The sequence below is a fragment of the Eleutherodactylus coqui genome, chromosome 8 (genome assembly GCF_035609145.1).
Source record: "Eleutherodactylus coqui strain aEleCoq1 chromosome 8, aEleCoq1.hap1, whole genome shotgun sequence".
Lineage (NCBI taxonomy): Eukaryota > Metazoa > Chordata > Amphibia > Anura > Eleutherodactylidae > Eleutherodactylus > Eleutherodactylus coqui.
Window position 1 is genome coordinate 24,255,115 of NC_089844.1, and position 13,795 is coordinate 24,268,909.

General features: G+C 48.2%; 1 protein-coding gene across 5 annotated transcripts in view; it reads left to right on the forward strand.

Annotated features, from left to right (window-relative positions):
- Positions 1–13,795, forward strand: part of SEMA5B (semaphorin 5B) — a 245,894-nt gene that overhangs the window by 117,221 nt on the left and 114,878 nt on the right. For all 5 annotated transcript variants that reach the window (XM_066575322.1, XM_066575325.1, XM_066575323.1 and 2 more), the window contains exon 4: positions 5,534–5,633. In XM_066575322.1, coding sequence (XP_066431419.1) covers positions 5,534–5,633 — 100 coding nt within the window. The remainder of the gene's footprint in view (positions 1–5,533; positions 5,634–13,795) is intronic.

Genomic DNA, 13,795 nt, shown 5'->3' on the forward strand with positions numbered 1-13,795 from the left:
TCAGGACAGTGTGATGCCGACACTTGGGGGGGCTCAGAGTCTGACATGCCGACACTTGGGGGGGCTCAGAGTCTGACATGCCGACACTTGGGGGGGCTCAGTGTCTGACATGCCGACACTTGGGGGGGCTCAGAGTCTGACATGCCGACACTTGGGGGGGCTCAGAGTCTGACATGCCGACACTTGGGGGGGCTCAGAGTCTGACATGCCGACACTTGGGGGGGCTCAGAGTCTGACATGCCGACACTTGGGGGGGCTCAGAGTCTGACATGCCGACACTTGGGGGGGCTCAGAGTTTTACATGCCCACACTTGGGGGTGCAGGGTAATGCTGTACAATGTGCTGGTTTCAGCTCCGTCACATTTCCATCGCTGAGTCCGTCATTTTTCGCGCTGTACCCATTTCCCAATGTTTTTCGCTGGTTTCCTCTGTGATTGATACTTTCTATGAATTTTGATGCTGTTGTGATTTCGGGGGCGTCTCAGATGTCGCCATCCCCAGTTTGTCCTAAATATTGGGTTGAGGATAGTTTGGCGACTGTCTATTGTGAGGTGTCTGTTTAGTGCAATCTTCTCCCAAACCGCAAATATTGTGTCGCTCCATTATTGTAGCGTCGGGCGAAGGGTTAACCGCTGACAGGGCTGCTGATGTGTTTTCTGGCTCCTGGTGATACTTCATGATTTATTTTCTTGACATTTCACCCATCAGCTCCTCGGGTTTGAACTGGTGAAATATTACACATCCATCATGGGTCGGCTGGGGCCTCCCTGCCTGCGAGGCTCAGACACAATGGAGGCCGCGGTTATGGTCGTCTTAGCAGGGATTGGCGGCCTGGGATTTCACCTTTGGCGATGTTACTGAGTGGAATGAGATTTCTGCATCTAAACATTGATTATTCTTCCGCCGCCTTTTGCATCAATGAAACATTTAACAAACTGCTTCCAAGATGGAGGATCGCGTCTTGTGATTTCCCTGACCGCTCCGACTGCTCAGACCTCCAGAATGGACTTGGAGGGATTCACATGAAGGTTTTCCTTCTATGATCTCTCAATACATCTAACATCTATCCGGAAGATGAACCATGATGTAGAGCTGAGAGGTCACATGATGCATCTCCAAGCAATCCAGACTCCATGAAGAGAGTCCTGGAGGGCAAGGGGGTCCGTGTTTAGGCACCTGAATGTGCAGTTGTACCCGCTAATTCAGCTTTGATAACGCAGATCCCGGTTTCCAAACCAAGAGCGATCTAGTGAATGGTTCTCTTATCCTGAGGCGAAAGCTTCACATGTAGACTTTGGAGTTCCCTAGTGGCCACTATTTCATGAACATAATTCAACATTATATTACCTGCCTAGTGCTGGTACTGAGTTACATCCTGTATTATACTCCAGAGCTGCACTCACTATTCTGCTGGTGGAGTCGCTGTGTACATACATTACTTATCCTGTACTGATCCGGAGGTACATCCTGTATTATACTCCAGAGCTGCACTCACTATTCTGCTGGTGGAGTCACTGTGTACATACATTACTTATCCTGTACTGATCCTGAGTTACATCCTGTATTATACTCCAGAGCTGCACTCACTATTCTGCTGGTGGAGTCACTGTGTACATACATTACTTATCCTGTACTAATCCTGAGTTACATCCTGTATTATACTGCAGAGCTGCACTCACTATTCTGCTGGTGGAGTCACTGTGTACATACATTACTTATCCTGTACTGATCCTGAGTTACATCATGTATTATACTCCAGAGCTGCACTCACTATTCTGCTGGTGGAGTCACTGTGTACATACATTACTTATCCTGTACTGATCCTGAGTTACATCCTGTATTATACTGCAGAGCTGCACTCACCATTCTGCTGGTGAGGTCACTGTGTACATACATTACTTATCCTGTACTGATGCAGAGTTACATCCTGTATTATACTGCAGAGCTGCACTCACTATTCTGCTGGTGGAGTCACTGTGTACATACATTACTTATCCTGAGTTACATCCTGTATTATCCTCCAGAGCTGCACTCACTATTCTGCTGGTGGAGTCACTGTGTACATACATTACTTATCCTGTACTGATCCTGAGTTACATCCTGTATTATACTCCAGAGCTGCACTCACTATTCTGCTGGTGGAGTCACTGTGTACCTACATTACTTATCCTGTACTGATCCTGAGTTACATCCTGTATTATACTCCAGAGCAGCACTCACTATTCTGCTGGTAGTCACTGTGTACATACATTACTTACCCTATACTGCTCCTGACTTACATCCTGTATTATACTCCAGAGCTGCACTCACTATTCTGCTGTTTCAGAGCTGAGCTCTCTCAGCCTTTTCTGCTTGTTCTGCAGAGTTTGCTCTGGCAGTTTCCGTTCTGTGAGGTATTGCTGTTACATCAGACTGCACAGGACATATTGGCGATGTGTTGGTCTACCAGCTTGCTTACTGTTTCCGATAACAACCAGCAGGATTAGTGTGTGTGTGTGTATGTATGTATGTATATATATATATATATATATATATATATATATATATATATATATATATATATATATATATATATATATATATATATATATATATATATATATATATATGAATATTTACAGAATTGTAGCACAAGACTGGTGTCACTGCAGAGTCTTAGCAGATGCCTTGGGGCGCCTGGAGCCCAATCCGAGTTGTTCCCACCTTCACTCTATATGGAGGGCGAGAACCTGCAGGACTCCGGTAACGCAGACAAGAGGGGAGTCTGCTTAAAGGCCTTGTTCAGGGTCAGCTGGGGGTCCCTGGATGGGGAGGTAAGTAGTAGAGAGCAGCATTAGGATCTTTGCAGTGTGTCCCCTCCTCTGTGTACGCCCCTGTGTGATGCACTGTATTTTATGGTGTGTGTCCCTTTAAACGCTCGGCTGGTATAACAGGAGAGGATGATGATTTTCCGGCCCGGTTCTCCCAGCCGGCGCTTTACTGCGGCTCCCACTCCTGTGATTCCTGAGAAATATTACATTTAATAGCCGGCGGCCGGAGCGCGCTGTCCCCTCCGTCTGATCATCTTCCTGCAGCGAGCGGACTGCTGTGAATACACAATGTGTGCGGCCCGCTCATCATCCAGGCATACAGAGGCCGGCGCCGTACACCGGGGATTGGGCCTGTCGTCACCAGTGGCAGGGGCCAGATTACCCAGAGTGCACTGCACAAGAGAGGGACCCTCATGGTCCCAGGACAGAAGGGTCTGTAGCTCCCCTGCGAAGGGCAGTCCTGCTCTGTAGCAATGAGGATGAGATGAACCTCTGCCAAGGGCCCCATAGCAGCCTGGCCACTAAAAGTCCCAGCATGCCGCCCTCTAGCTGGAGAGATGCTTTACCCGAGTTCTGCTGTTTTCCTGTTATTAAGGCTGTTAAGATCAGTCAGGGAGCGCCCTCTGTGCCACTTTTTATTGAACACTACCCCCCCCCCCCCCAAAAAAAAATTTTTTTTAAATAAATAAAAAATAAATAAATATGGCGTCAATACAATGATGTTGGAAGTTCTGTCTCTTACATCCATTTCTTAGAAACCTGAGTAATTGCCAATATAGGCACCATTATAGCTCCTACAGCGGGATTACCGATAGATTACATCACGGCTCGTGCAGCAGGAGTTGCTAATATATATTACATTATAGCTCCCTCTAGTTTGGCTACAAGATGTGATACAGGCGGGCATGGAGGCTCTAGTACCCTGTTGTACCATCTCTAGATTGGATACAAGATGTCATCCGGGCGGCTTTGGAGGCTCAAGTACTCTGTACCGCCCCTAGCTTAGATACAAGATGTGATACAGGTGGGCATGGAGGCTCTAGTACCCTGTTGTATTGCCTCTAGCTTGGATACAAGATGTGATACAGGCGGGCATGGAGGCTCTAGTACCCTGTTGTACTGCCTCTAGCTTGGATACATGATGTTATACGGGTGGTCATGGAGGCTCTAGTACCCTGTTCTACCGCCTCTAGCTTGGATACAAGATGTGATACAGGCGAGCATGGAGGCTCTAGTACCCTGTTGTACTGCCTCTAGCTTGGATACATGATGTTATACGGGTGGTCATGGAGGCTCTAGTACCCTGTTCTACCGCCTCTGGCTTGCATGTAAAAGTTGACCGACTGTTGTATGCAATGGCCCCCCAGACTATCACACCAGCAGGGGGCAGTGTGTCACTCCACAGCAAAGGTTTCCAGACACGAACACTGCCGACGTCCTCACCCAAACTAAACCTTGATTTAGCTCTATAGCATCTAGTCCAGGTGGCACCATCATTAGGGACCCCTGTGCCTGTTGGAACTGAAGGACATATGGTCTCACGTGTACGGCCTTTGACACCCACCGCTGCAAACGGGGGCGACTTTGGGTGTCAGAAGCCATACAAGCAATCGGTGCGGTGAGACCAAATGTCCATCAGCCAAGCACCTGGAAATGGTTCGGACAGACACGGGGTATAATGATGGCGCCCCCTGTCTCTGGATGGCGGACAATGAAACAGTTGGAGCTGCTGGTGCTTGTCGGATGATCAGATGCTCCTCTCTACTGGTGGTCTGTCGGGGGTCCTGAGCCCGGTCACCTTGTGTGCGCCCATCCACTGGTCCCAACATCCCCTAACAGTCTGGTCAGACACTCCTCTCTACTGGTGGTCTGTAGGGGGCGTCCTGAGCCTGGTCACCTTGTGTGCGCCCATCCACTGGTCCCAACACCTCCTAACAGTCTGGTCAGAACGGCCGGTGGGGACAATTCATGGATACAACCATCCGGGTTCTCACATCCCAATAATATGCCCCCCTCTGGTAACGGGGTGACATCTCTTCTGAGTCGTAGAGGCGTCTAGTGGTCAACAAGCTCTACAAGCGGAAGGAGAGGCCACTACACACAAGGAGCCTCCGAGAGCCTCTTATAGGCCAAGGGGGGAACTACTTTTAGGGTCTCGGGTGACAAGACCGTCCATCTAATCACCACAACTCTCATCATTTACAGATCTGTCTGAGATGGAACCGCAGGACGAGTTTTGCAGCAAAGCGACAACTACTAGGTTGATTGTACTTCTCACAGCTGAGAGTTTGTTACAACGCTGGACAATCCTCTGTGATCTAAGCAGCCAGAGCTCCAGACTCCTAGATGTTACCGGCTCTGATACATTGTAACAAACTATCAAGGCAGGAGGGAGATTTGTTCTGCTGCTGTGTATAGCTCACAGAGTATTGCCCAGACTGGATACATTGTAACAAACATTCAACAGTGAGCAGTTTTGTGTTTACCCCTTGTAGATGTTCGAGATCAGCTCCGTTATTAATCAGCCGCCTGTGATGATGATATTTGGGGTTGGTTATAATGTACTATTTCTCGTATATCATGGCGCTACTGATGGGGTTAAATCAATTATTCCCCAGGATTAGTAACGTATAATCAGTGGCGTCATTGTGTGACAATTAGTGCGTCCGGGGAGGTAGGATTATGGCTGAAATTTACATATTTCCCTCCTTTTCTTCCTCTAGAGCTCAAGCCTTGGTTGTCCAACTTCTCCTACGGTGACGTGCAGGATTTCTCCCAGCTCGCCCTTGACGTCAACAGGAACCAACTCATCGTAGGCGCCAGGTAACGGTCCATGTGTGCGAACAGATGAAGCAGAGCTGAGTGTGTCATAGAAAGGGTTCTGTGCCATAAGCACTTATTCACACGGACGATTTTAATATCGGCGTTCGGCCCGACTTAGAAACTGACACAACTCAGGCGGAGATCGGACCTACTTGGCCAATGTGCGCCTGCAGTCCACGAAAAAATATAATCGCAGTATATTGAATTCACCCATTTAAGTAATGCGTGCGCTAAAACCGTTGTCTGAGTTATAGCTTGTTGGTTAATCCTATTCTGCATGCAGTAACACAACAAATCTGCATATACTGGCCTCTCCCCGCTCCTGCTGTGTCCCACCCCGGTGCCCGCTGGTCTGTTTAATAACAGCCTGCAGTCCTGCCCAGGTTATGCGACGTCGCGGGCGCTGCAGCCAATAATAGAGTTCAGCGATCCAGCGCTGAGCTCTGTTGGCGGTAGAGTCTGTGTCGCCCCATAACCCAGCTGGGGCCGCCTGTAAGTGTGATGTTAGAGGGGAGACCTGGAGAGGGGAGAGGAGTATATGCCAATTTGTTATCTAAGGCCCCCTTTCCATGTGATGACCAGTCGGGACCAGATGCCCAGCAGGTCGTCCCAGCGATGATGGCACCTTCGCTTTTATACAGCAACGATCATCGCTTAGTGAATGGACGCGGAGCCGGCCGCGGATCATTCTTGCCGCCTCCATTCGTAGTAAACAGGCAGTTGTTAATAGATCAACGACTTATGTTTTACATGGGCTGACTTGTCATTCGGTTTTTTAGGTATGCCTAAACTGAACGGCCAATGAATTTTCTTTCGTTGTCCCGTCGGTGCTTTTTATGCTTAGTGGCAATTACTCAGATTCTTACTGCATTTAGAAGGGGTTTTACTCATAAGCTAGAACTCGGACAACCCCTTGAAGAACACTGAATGCGTATACATGGCAGTACGTACTGTTTTTCACGTACGCGTTGACTTATATGGGAATTTTAATGTACATCAATGGGGCCACCTGACTTTTTTTTTTTTTTTTCTTCATGAGCGTGAAAAATGTATGCCACATGGGTATGTCCTAAAACTGATGTGAGACTCGCATACACTAACATGGAAAGCTTTCAGTTATTCACTAACCAAAATTGGACTCACCCACTCTCATTATAGCCTAGGGGCTCATAAATACAGGCGTATATACCCCATGTGATGCACGTGAATAGAACTTTTTGATTGTGCGTATATTTCATGTAATTTTTGGTTGTGTATTATACATCGACATATGCCATAGAAGCGAATGGGCCGGCGCAAATATGCAGGAAACCTGTATATTCACTGTGCATTTGCGCATCAGTGGGCCCTCCCCCATATTTCTTTGTGCATGTGGATATGCCGTGTATTTACCTACACAAAAAAACTTGCAGAAGGGCTGAAATAATTAATCGATGGTTTTTGGTCTGCGAATACGCTGCATATTCATGGACAGAAATGCGCTCCCGTCCGTGTGAATGAGCCCTAAGGGTATGTTCACACGGAGGAAACTTGCGCAGATTCTGCATGGAATCCACGCTAGTAAAGCGCCCCACTCTTTGAAATGGGAATCTGCGCTGCAGCGTAAACTATGTGAATTTCTTCCAAGCCGGATGTTAAGGAAGCGGCAAGTCAGATTGTGACGCGCATTGCACATTGGGAACGCCATTAATAGGGAGTGGATCCGCAGAGAACAGACTGGTCAATCCACAGTTTAGCTGCAATTTCCGCACAGTTTTAGATGCAGAATCCGCGTTGTGAACATATGTTTAGGGTCCCACGTACCGCCACGGATAATACAGCCATTGCGCCTGCAGTTGACAGACATCTCCATCTCTCCAGATTCTCCTTTAGAGGTTGCTTTGTGTCGCCCTCATTATGTATACAGTGCATACGAAAATAAAGTGGCGCGGCTAATCTTAGACTTGACTCCGCCTACAATCAAGGCCACCATTGGGTATTTTCTCACAGCAGAGCTAATTACAAGGTCCCCAAATCCCTTAAATCGACAAAGCAACAGAGAAGAACATGTTCCTGAGATGGCAGCAGCGCCGGGGGGCACCTCGCGGCTCGTACCTCTCTGTGCCTGGATGCAATATCACAGGGAACACTGAGCTGATTCAGCAAAGTGAAGATTATGAGATTAAGGACAAGTCACAAGAGACACCCGAGAGCTGCGCCTCACGAGATGCGGGGTAATCTGCAGCGGGTGAGGGCCGGCTCACTGTGTAGAGATAACGCAGAACCACAAATCGCACATAACGTTTTGCGACCCAGAATTTCAGCTCTCGATGTTTGGGATGAATTGGACTGCCTTCACGTGTTCCGTAGCTATACGAGATATGAGACCGAACAGGAAGCACAAACCACGACAGCCGGCAGCTCTCCCCCTGCAGGGGGCGCACTGACATCACAGCAAGATGGAAAAACGCATTTGTAAAAACCGCACGTAGAAATCAGTGATGACCGCTGACTGGGGTTCTAAACGCATTCGAGAATCCCCACATGTAATCGCGCTTTTAGACCTCATACTCTCTCGGATAATTACGATGATTGATCGCGGGGCTGAGCTTTTTTTGCACTGAGCGGATTCCCCGGTCGCGGCTTCAGTCGCGAGTCTGATAAAAGCCGGCACCTCACAAGGAGAGGAGATCAGAGCCTGGAAATTGCTCTGTAAAATATTCGTCCCACGGGGCTTGTTCCTGCTTTATTATACATCGCGTTAAACGCTGCGTCGTAATGAATGATCAGTCGCACGGTTAACAGGCTGCAGCCGCTCCGCTTCTTGACGCCCAAGTGCCCTGACGGTGGGGAGGGGATCTAACTTCAGCTTAGAAGCCGCGTGGATATTTACATTCCCTCCCCCAAATTAGGAAATGATGCTCAGTATATCGAAACCCTCCAATCTTGGTTGTAGCTGAAAAGCAGAGTGGAGACCAATATGGCCGCTGTTACCACGTCACACAGGCTGTCACCCAGCTCTCCCAGAGCCCTGAATGGCTGAACTGACTTATTGTTGAAGGTACAGGGGTGGGGTAGATCACTTTGTAATAGGGTAGATTTACTCAGGAGTCTAGGAAAGCTGGGTGGTGGCTCCTGGGAGCAGTTTATTGCTGTCATCTACAATATTGGCAGAGGAGGATGACTTGTTTAGCTGCTCTGTGTGGGTGACTGTCATATGCGATGCCCCCCCGCCCCACAGACCATCACACCAACAGGGCGCATTGTGCCCCTCCACAGCAAAGGCCAGCTTGAAGCGCTCGCCCCGGGATCTTCAGGCACGAACACGGCCGTCGTCAGCGCCCAAACTAAACCTGGATTCTTCGTTAAAGACAACTCGGTTCCCCTCTTCAGCGTCCAGCTTCATTGTTCACAAGGTCACTGCAAATGGAGGCATCGGTGGGTGTCAGAGACCGTATATGTAATAGGGGCCGTGAGACCAAATACCCTTTAGCTGAGTGCCTTAAAAGGGTTCTGACAGACACCGGGGCGTAACGATGATGCCCCCTGTCTCTGGATGGTGGACAATGAAACAGTTGGAGCTACTTGTGCTTGTCGGACCATCAGACGTTCCTCTCTACTGGTGGTCTGTAGGGGGCATCCTGAGCCCGGTCACCTTGTGTGCCCTCACACATCCACTGGTCCCAACACCTCTTCAACAGTCTGGTCAGACGCTCCTCTCTACTGGTGGTCTTTAGTGGGCATCCTGAGCCTGGTCACCTTGTGTGTCCTCACACATCCACTGGTACTAACACCTCCTAACAGTCTGGTCAGACGCTTCTCTCTACTGGTGGTCTGTAGGGGGTCCTGAGCCCGGTCGCCTTGTGTGCCCCCATCCACTGGTCCCAACACCTCCTAACAGTCTGGTCAGAACGGCCGGTGGGGGACAATTCATGGATACGACCATCCGGCTTCTCACATCCCAATAATGCGCCCCTCTCAGACTCTGGTAACGCGGGTGACATCTCTTCTCTGCGTCGTAGAGGCATCTAGTGGCCAACAAGCTCTACAAGCGGAAGAAGAGGTCACTACACAGAAGGAGCCTCCGAGGGCCTCTTAGAGGCCAAGGGGGAAACCACTTTTAGGGTCTCGGGTGACAAGACCGTTCATCTAATCACCACTCTTATCATTTGTATAGCTGCCTGAGGTGGAACTGCATGCTGGGTTTTGCAGAAAATGGCAACTTCTTTTGGGAGTCGGAGTATTTTTTTGCATGACGTCCTGGTTATTTCAGAGGAACCAAGGAATAAAATATGTATACACATAGAGGAGTGTTAGATTCTCATCAGGCTGCATGTACCGATGTCCCTCCTGCAGAATGTACCACCCCTCCTGCTCTCCTCACTTTTTACCCTTAAAGGTTAAACTCCTTTTATCCAAATTTAACCCCAGACTGGAGGTTGCAGCCCTTTCTTCGCCTTAAAGACTTGCTCTATCCCTGCAGTCCATGGCTGCTTCCTTATGTACTTTACATCCTTTCAGTATATGCACACAGAGGTCAGTTAGATTGTTGTGCCAAATTTCACACTTGTACAACACTAAGAAGTTACATTACATAGGGGTGCCTTTACTTTTGCACTTAGCATTGAATAATCAAGTTTTGACCCCTTTGCTTTTCCTATTTAGGACCTAAAGAATGTTCTTGCCAAATTTCACGTTTGCACGACACTGGGTATTTGGAGAATTAGTGGCGAGTCAGTCAGTGTGGGCTTTCGCATAGATAGATACATAGATGATGTAATCAATTATAATATATACATGAAGACTGTCTTTGTTGCCAATGGCAACAAATGAAAGCTGCGCTGTGATTGGTTGCTAGGGGTAACGAGGCAGGTCCTACTGTTGCACACTGGGCCTCACTTATCATAGGTGTCTGTATACATCTCAGTAGCGGCAGTGAGGGCGGGGTGGGGTTGTCCTTCATCTTGTTCCTTCTATGGGGATATTATGTTACTGGACCCCAGTGGTCCGATCATCTCCCCTGTATACTGAAGCCATGAAGCAATAGTCACGGCACAATGCTGTTACAGTCACTTTATATACTGATTTTACATATGATATAAAGCCACAAATGACGCAAAAGTACAGATTGTTCTGGAATACAATGATACCGGATCAGAACTTCTGCTGTCTTGTGCTTATAGCAACATCCTATTTACAATGCCTTGTGAAAGTCTCCACCCCGTCACCCCTTTGTTCTGTCTGTTTTGTGACATTACAACCAAAGGGCTTTAAGGGAACACATCAAGGACAGCTGCTCTACAGCACAGAAAGCAATTTATGGTTTGAAATTGGATGTCAACTATTCTTACGGGTATCTTAACTTTTGTAGATTACTTTCAAACCCTCTGATTCTATATAACTTGTGTTGTAACAGACTGGGCTCTTCAGAACAGAGCAGATTGCTTTCATAATGAGAAGAAAGACAATTAACCAAAGACAAATAATTATAACCCTTAGAAGTGAAGGTCTGTCCTGCAGAGAAATTGACATGAAAGCCAAGAAGGAAACTGACAGGAAGAGGTCTGGCAGACCAAACGCCAGGACAAAATCAGATGACAAGTTTTTGAGAGTCAACAGTTTGTGTGATCGGCGCCTCCTAGCAAAAAATCTTCATGCACAGCAAAAAATTATTTTCCGTTTCAACTGTGAAGCAAAGTCTGACAGGTGGAGGATCAGTAAGAAAGCCACTGTTAAGGCCGCCTGCAGACAGGCAGAAATTCCGCGGCGGGATTTCCCGCAGAATTTCCGCCCTCGGAAGCTGCCATAGGATTGTGTTAGCAAACGCAATCCTAGGCAGACGGCTGCGGTCTGTCCACGTGAAATCTCGCGCAGCAAACAAACCGCGGCATGCAGTATTTCTGTGCGGAGCTCGCAGAGCCCCGCACAGAAACGTCACTGTCCGGCCGCCGGCTACGGTCTGCGCATGCGCAGGCTGCCTGGCAAACGGGTGCGGGTAGTACGCGCCGCTCTCTGCAGGCGCTCGGGTCGGGTCCCACGCCGAGAATCCTCGCAGCCAGATCTGAACCGCCCGTCTGCAGGCGGCCTAAGAGTGCAGGATAAAAAACAGACTTGCCGAAGCCAAGCTGCACGCCAGTGGACTACTGAAGAGCGGACGAAGGTCTTATAGACTGAACCAAAGCGTGACATCTTGGGTGGATCACACAGGGTTTTTGTACGCCGTTAAGTAGGTGAAAGCTTGGTTCCGGAGTGTGTGACACCAACTGTCAAACATGGGCTGTCAAGCGTGATGGTCCGGGGCTCGTTTGCTGGATCCAGAGTTGGCAACTTGCACAGGGTCTCTGGCACATAAAAAAGGGCTACCACAGCACTTTGATACACCATGCAATACTCTTTCTGCCTAGTTGGTCAGGGGTTTGTATTACAGACAACGATCCAAAAGATACCTCTAGCTTATGTCAGAATCAATTAAGAAGACAAGAAGCCTGTAGGCTTCAAAGAAAGGAATGGCCGGCACCGTCTCCAGACTCAAACCCCACTGAGCTTGTTAGAGATGAACTGGAGAGAAGAGTGAAAGCGACCTCCAAGTGCAGCACATTTGTGGGAACTTCTGCGACAATGTTTGGGTTAATATCTGAATGCAGTTGTAGAAAGAATAACTTAATTGTGTAAAGTGGTTATATTAGCTGGAGGGGCATCTGAAGTAGTAAAAACTGGAAAAATTGTGCTGTCCTAAAACGTTTGACTGGCAGTGCAGTACCCCTATCCCCATCTGAACAGAGAACCTTCCATGTATTCACGAAGTCGGTCACTTGCTGTTATGCGAAAGTTAAATGTGTTTTATTTAAGCAATGGTTATTTTCTGCCAATCTTCCAAAAAGGCCCATCTGTATACCATACGGCTTAGAGTCCTATATACAGTACCTTCCGTCTCCTCTGTATAGCGTACGGCTTATAGTGTCCTATATACAGTACCTTCCGTCTCCTCTGTATAGCGTACGGCTTATAGTGTCCTATATACAGTACCTTCCGTCTCCTCTGTATAGCGTACGGCTTAGAGTCCTATATACAGTACCTTCCGTCTCCTCTGTATAGCGTACGGTTTAGAGTCCTATATACAGTACCTTCCGTCTCCTCTGTATAGCGTACGGCTTATAGTGTCCTATATACAGTACCTTCCGTCTCCTCTGTATAGCGTACGGCTATAGTGTCCTTTATAGAGTACCTTCCGTCTCCTCTGTATAGCGTACGGCTTATAGTGTCCTATATACAGTACCTTCCGTCTCCTCTGTATAGCGTACGGCTTATAGTGTCCTATATACAGTACCTTCCGTCTCCTCTGTATAGCGTACGGCTTATAGTGTCCTATATACAGTACCTTCCGTCTCCTCTGTATAGCGTACAGCTTATAGTGTCCTATATACAGTACCTTCCGTCTCCTCTGTATAGCGTCCGGCTTATAGTGTCCTATATACAGTACCTTCCGTCTCCTCTGTATAGCGTACGGCTTATAGTGTCCTATATACAGTACCTTCCGTCTCCTCTGTATAGCGTACGGCTTAGTGTCCTATATACAGTACCTTCCGTCTCCTCTGTATAGCGTACGGCTATAGTGTCCTTTATACAGTACCTTCCGTCTCCTCTGTATAGTGTCCGGCTTATAGTGTCCTATATACAGTACCTTCCGTCTCCTCTGTATAGCGTCCGGCTTATAGTGTCCTATATACAGTTCCTTTCGGCTCCACTGTTAATCTTTGGAGGTCCTTCAGCGTTCTTGTTGTTTCTTGCCCGGTTTGTGAGTTATGGTGTCTCGTCCTCTCCTTCCATGTCGGCAGGGGCGTAACTATAGGGGATGCAGTTGCACCCGGGCCCAGGAGCCTTAGGGGGCCCATTAGGCCTCTTTTCTCCTTTATAGTGAGCCCAGTACTATGAATAAAGCATTATATTTGGGGGCCCTGTTACAGGTTTTGTATAGGGGCCCAGAGGCTTCACGTTCCGCCTCGGCATGTCTGTATAATAGATGCTCTGTTAGATGTTCCTAACTTTTTTGCAGCTTTGTATCTGGCCAGTTTGCTCCTTGGCTTTCATGTTGCAGAACAGGTGTATCCACAGATATAGCAGCGCTAACACATGTAGCTTGGCCGCTGTTCAGAGAGAATGGCCGCGGCCGCACTACGCATTTA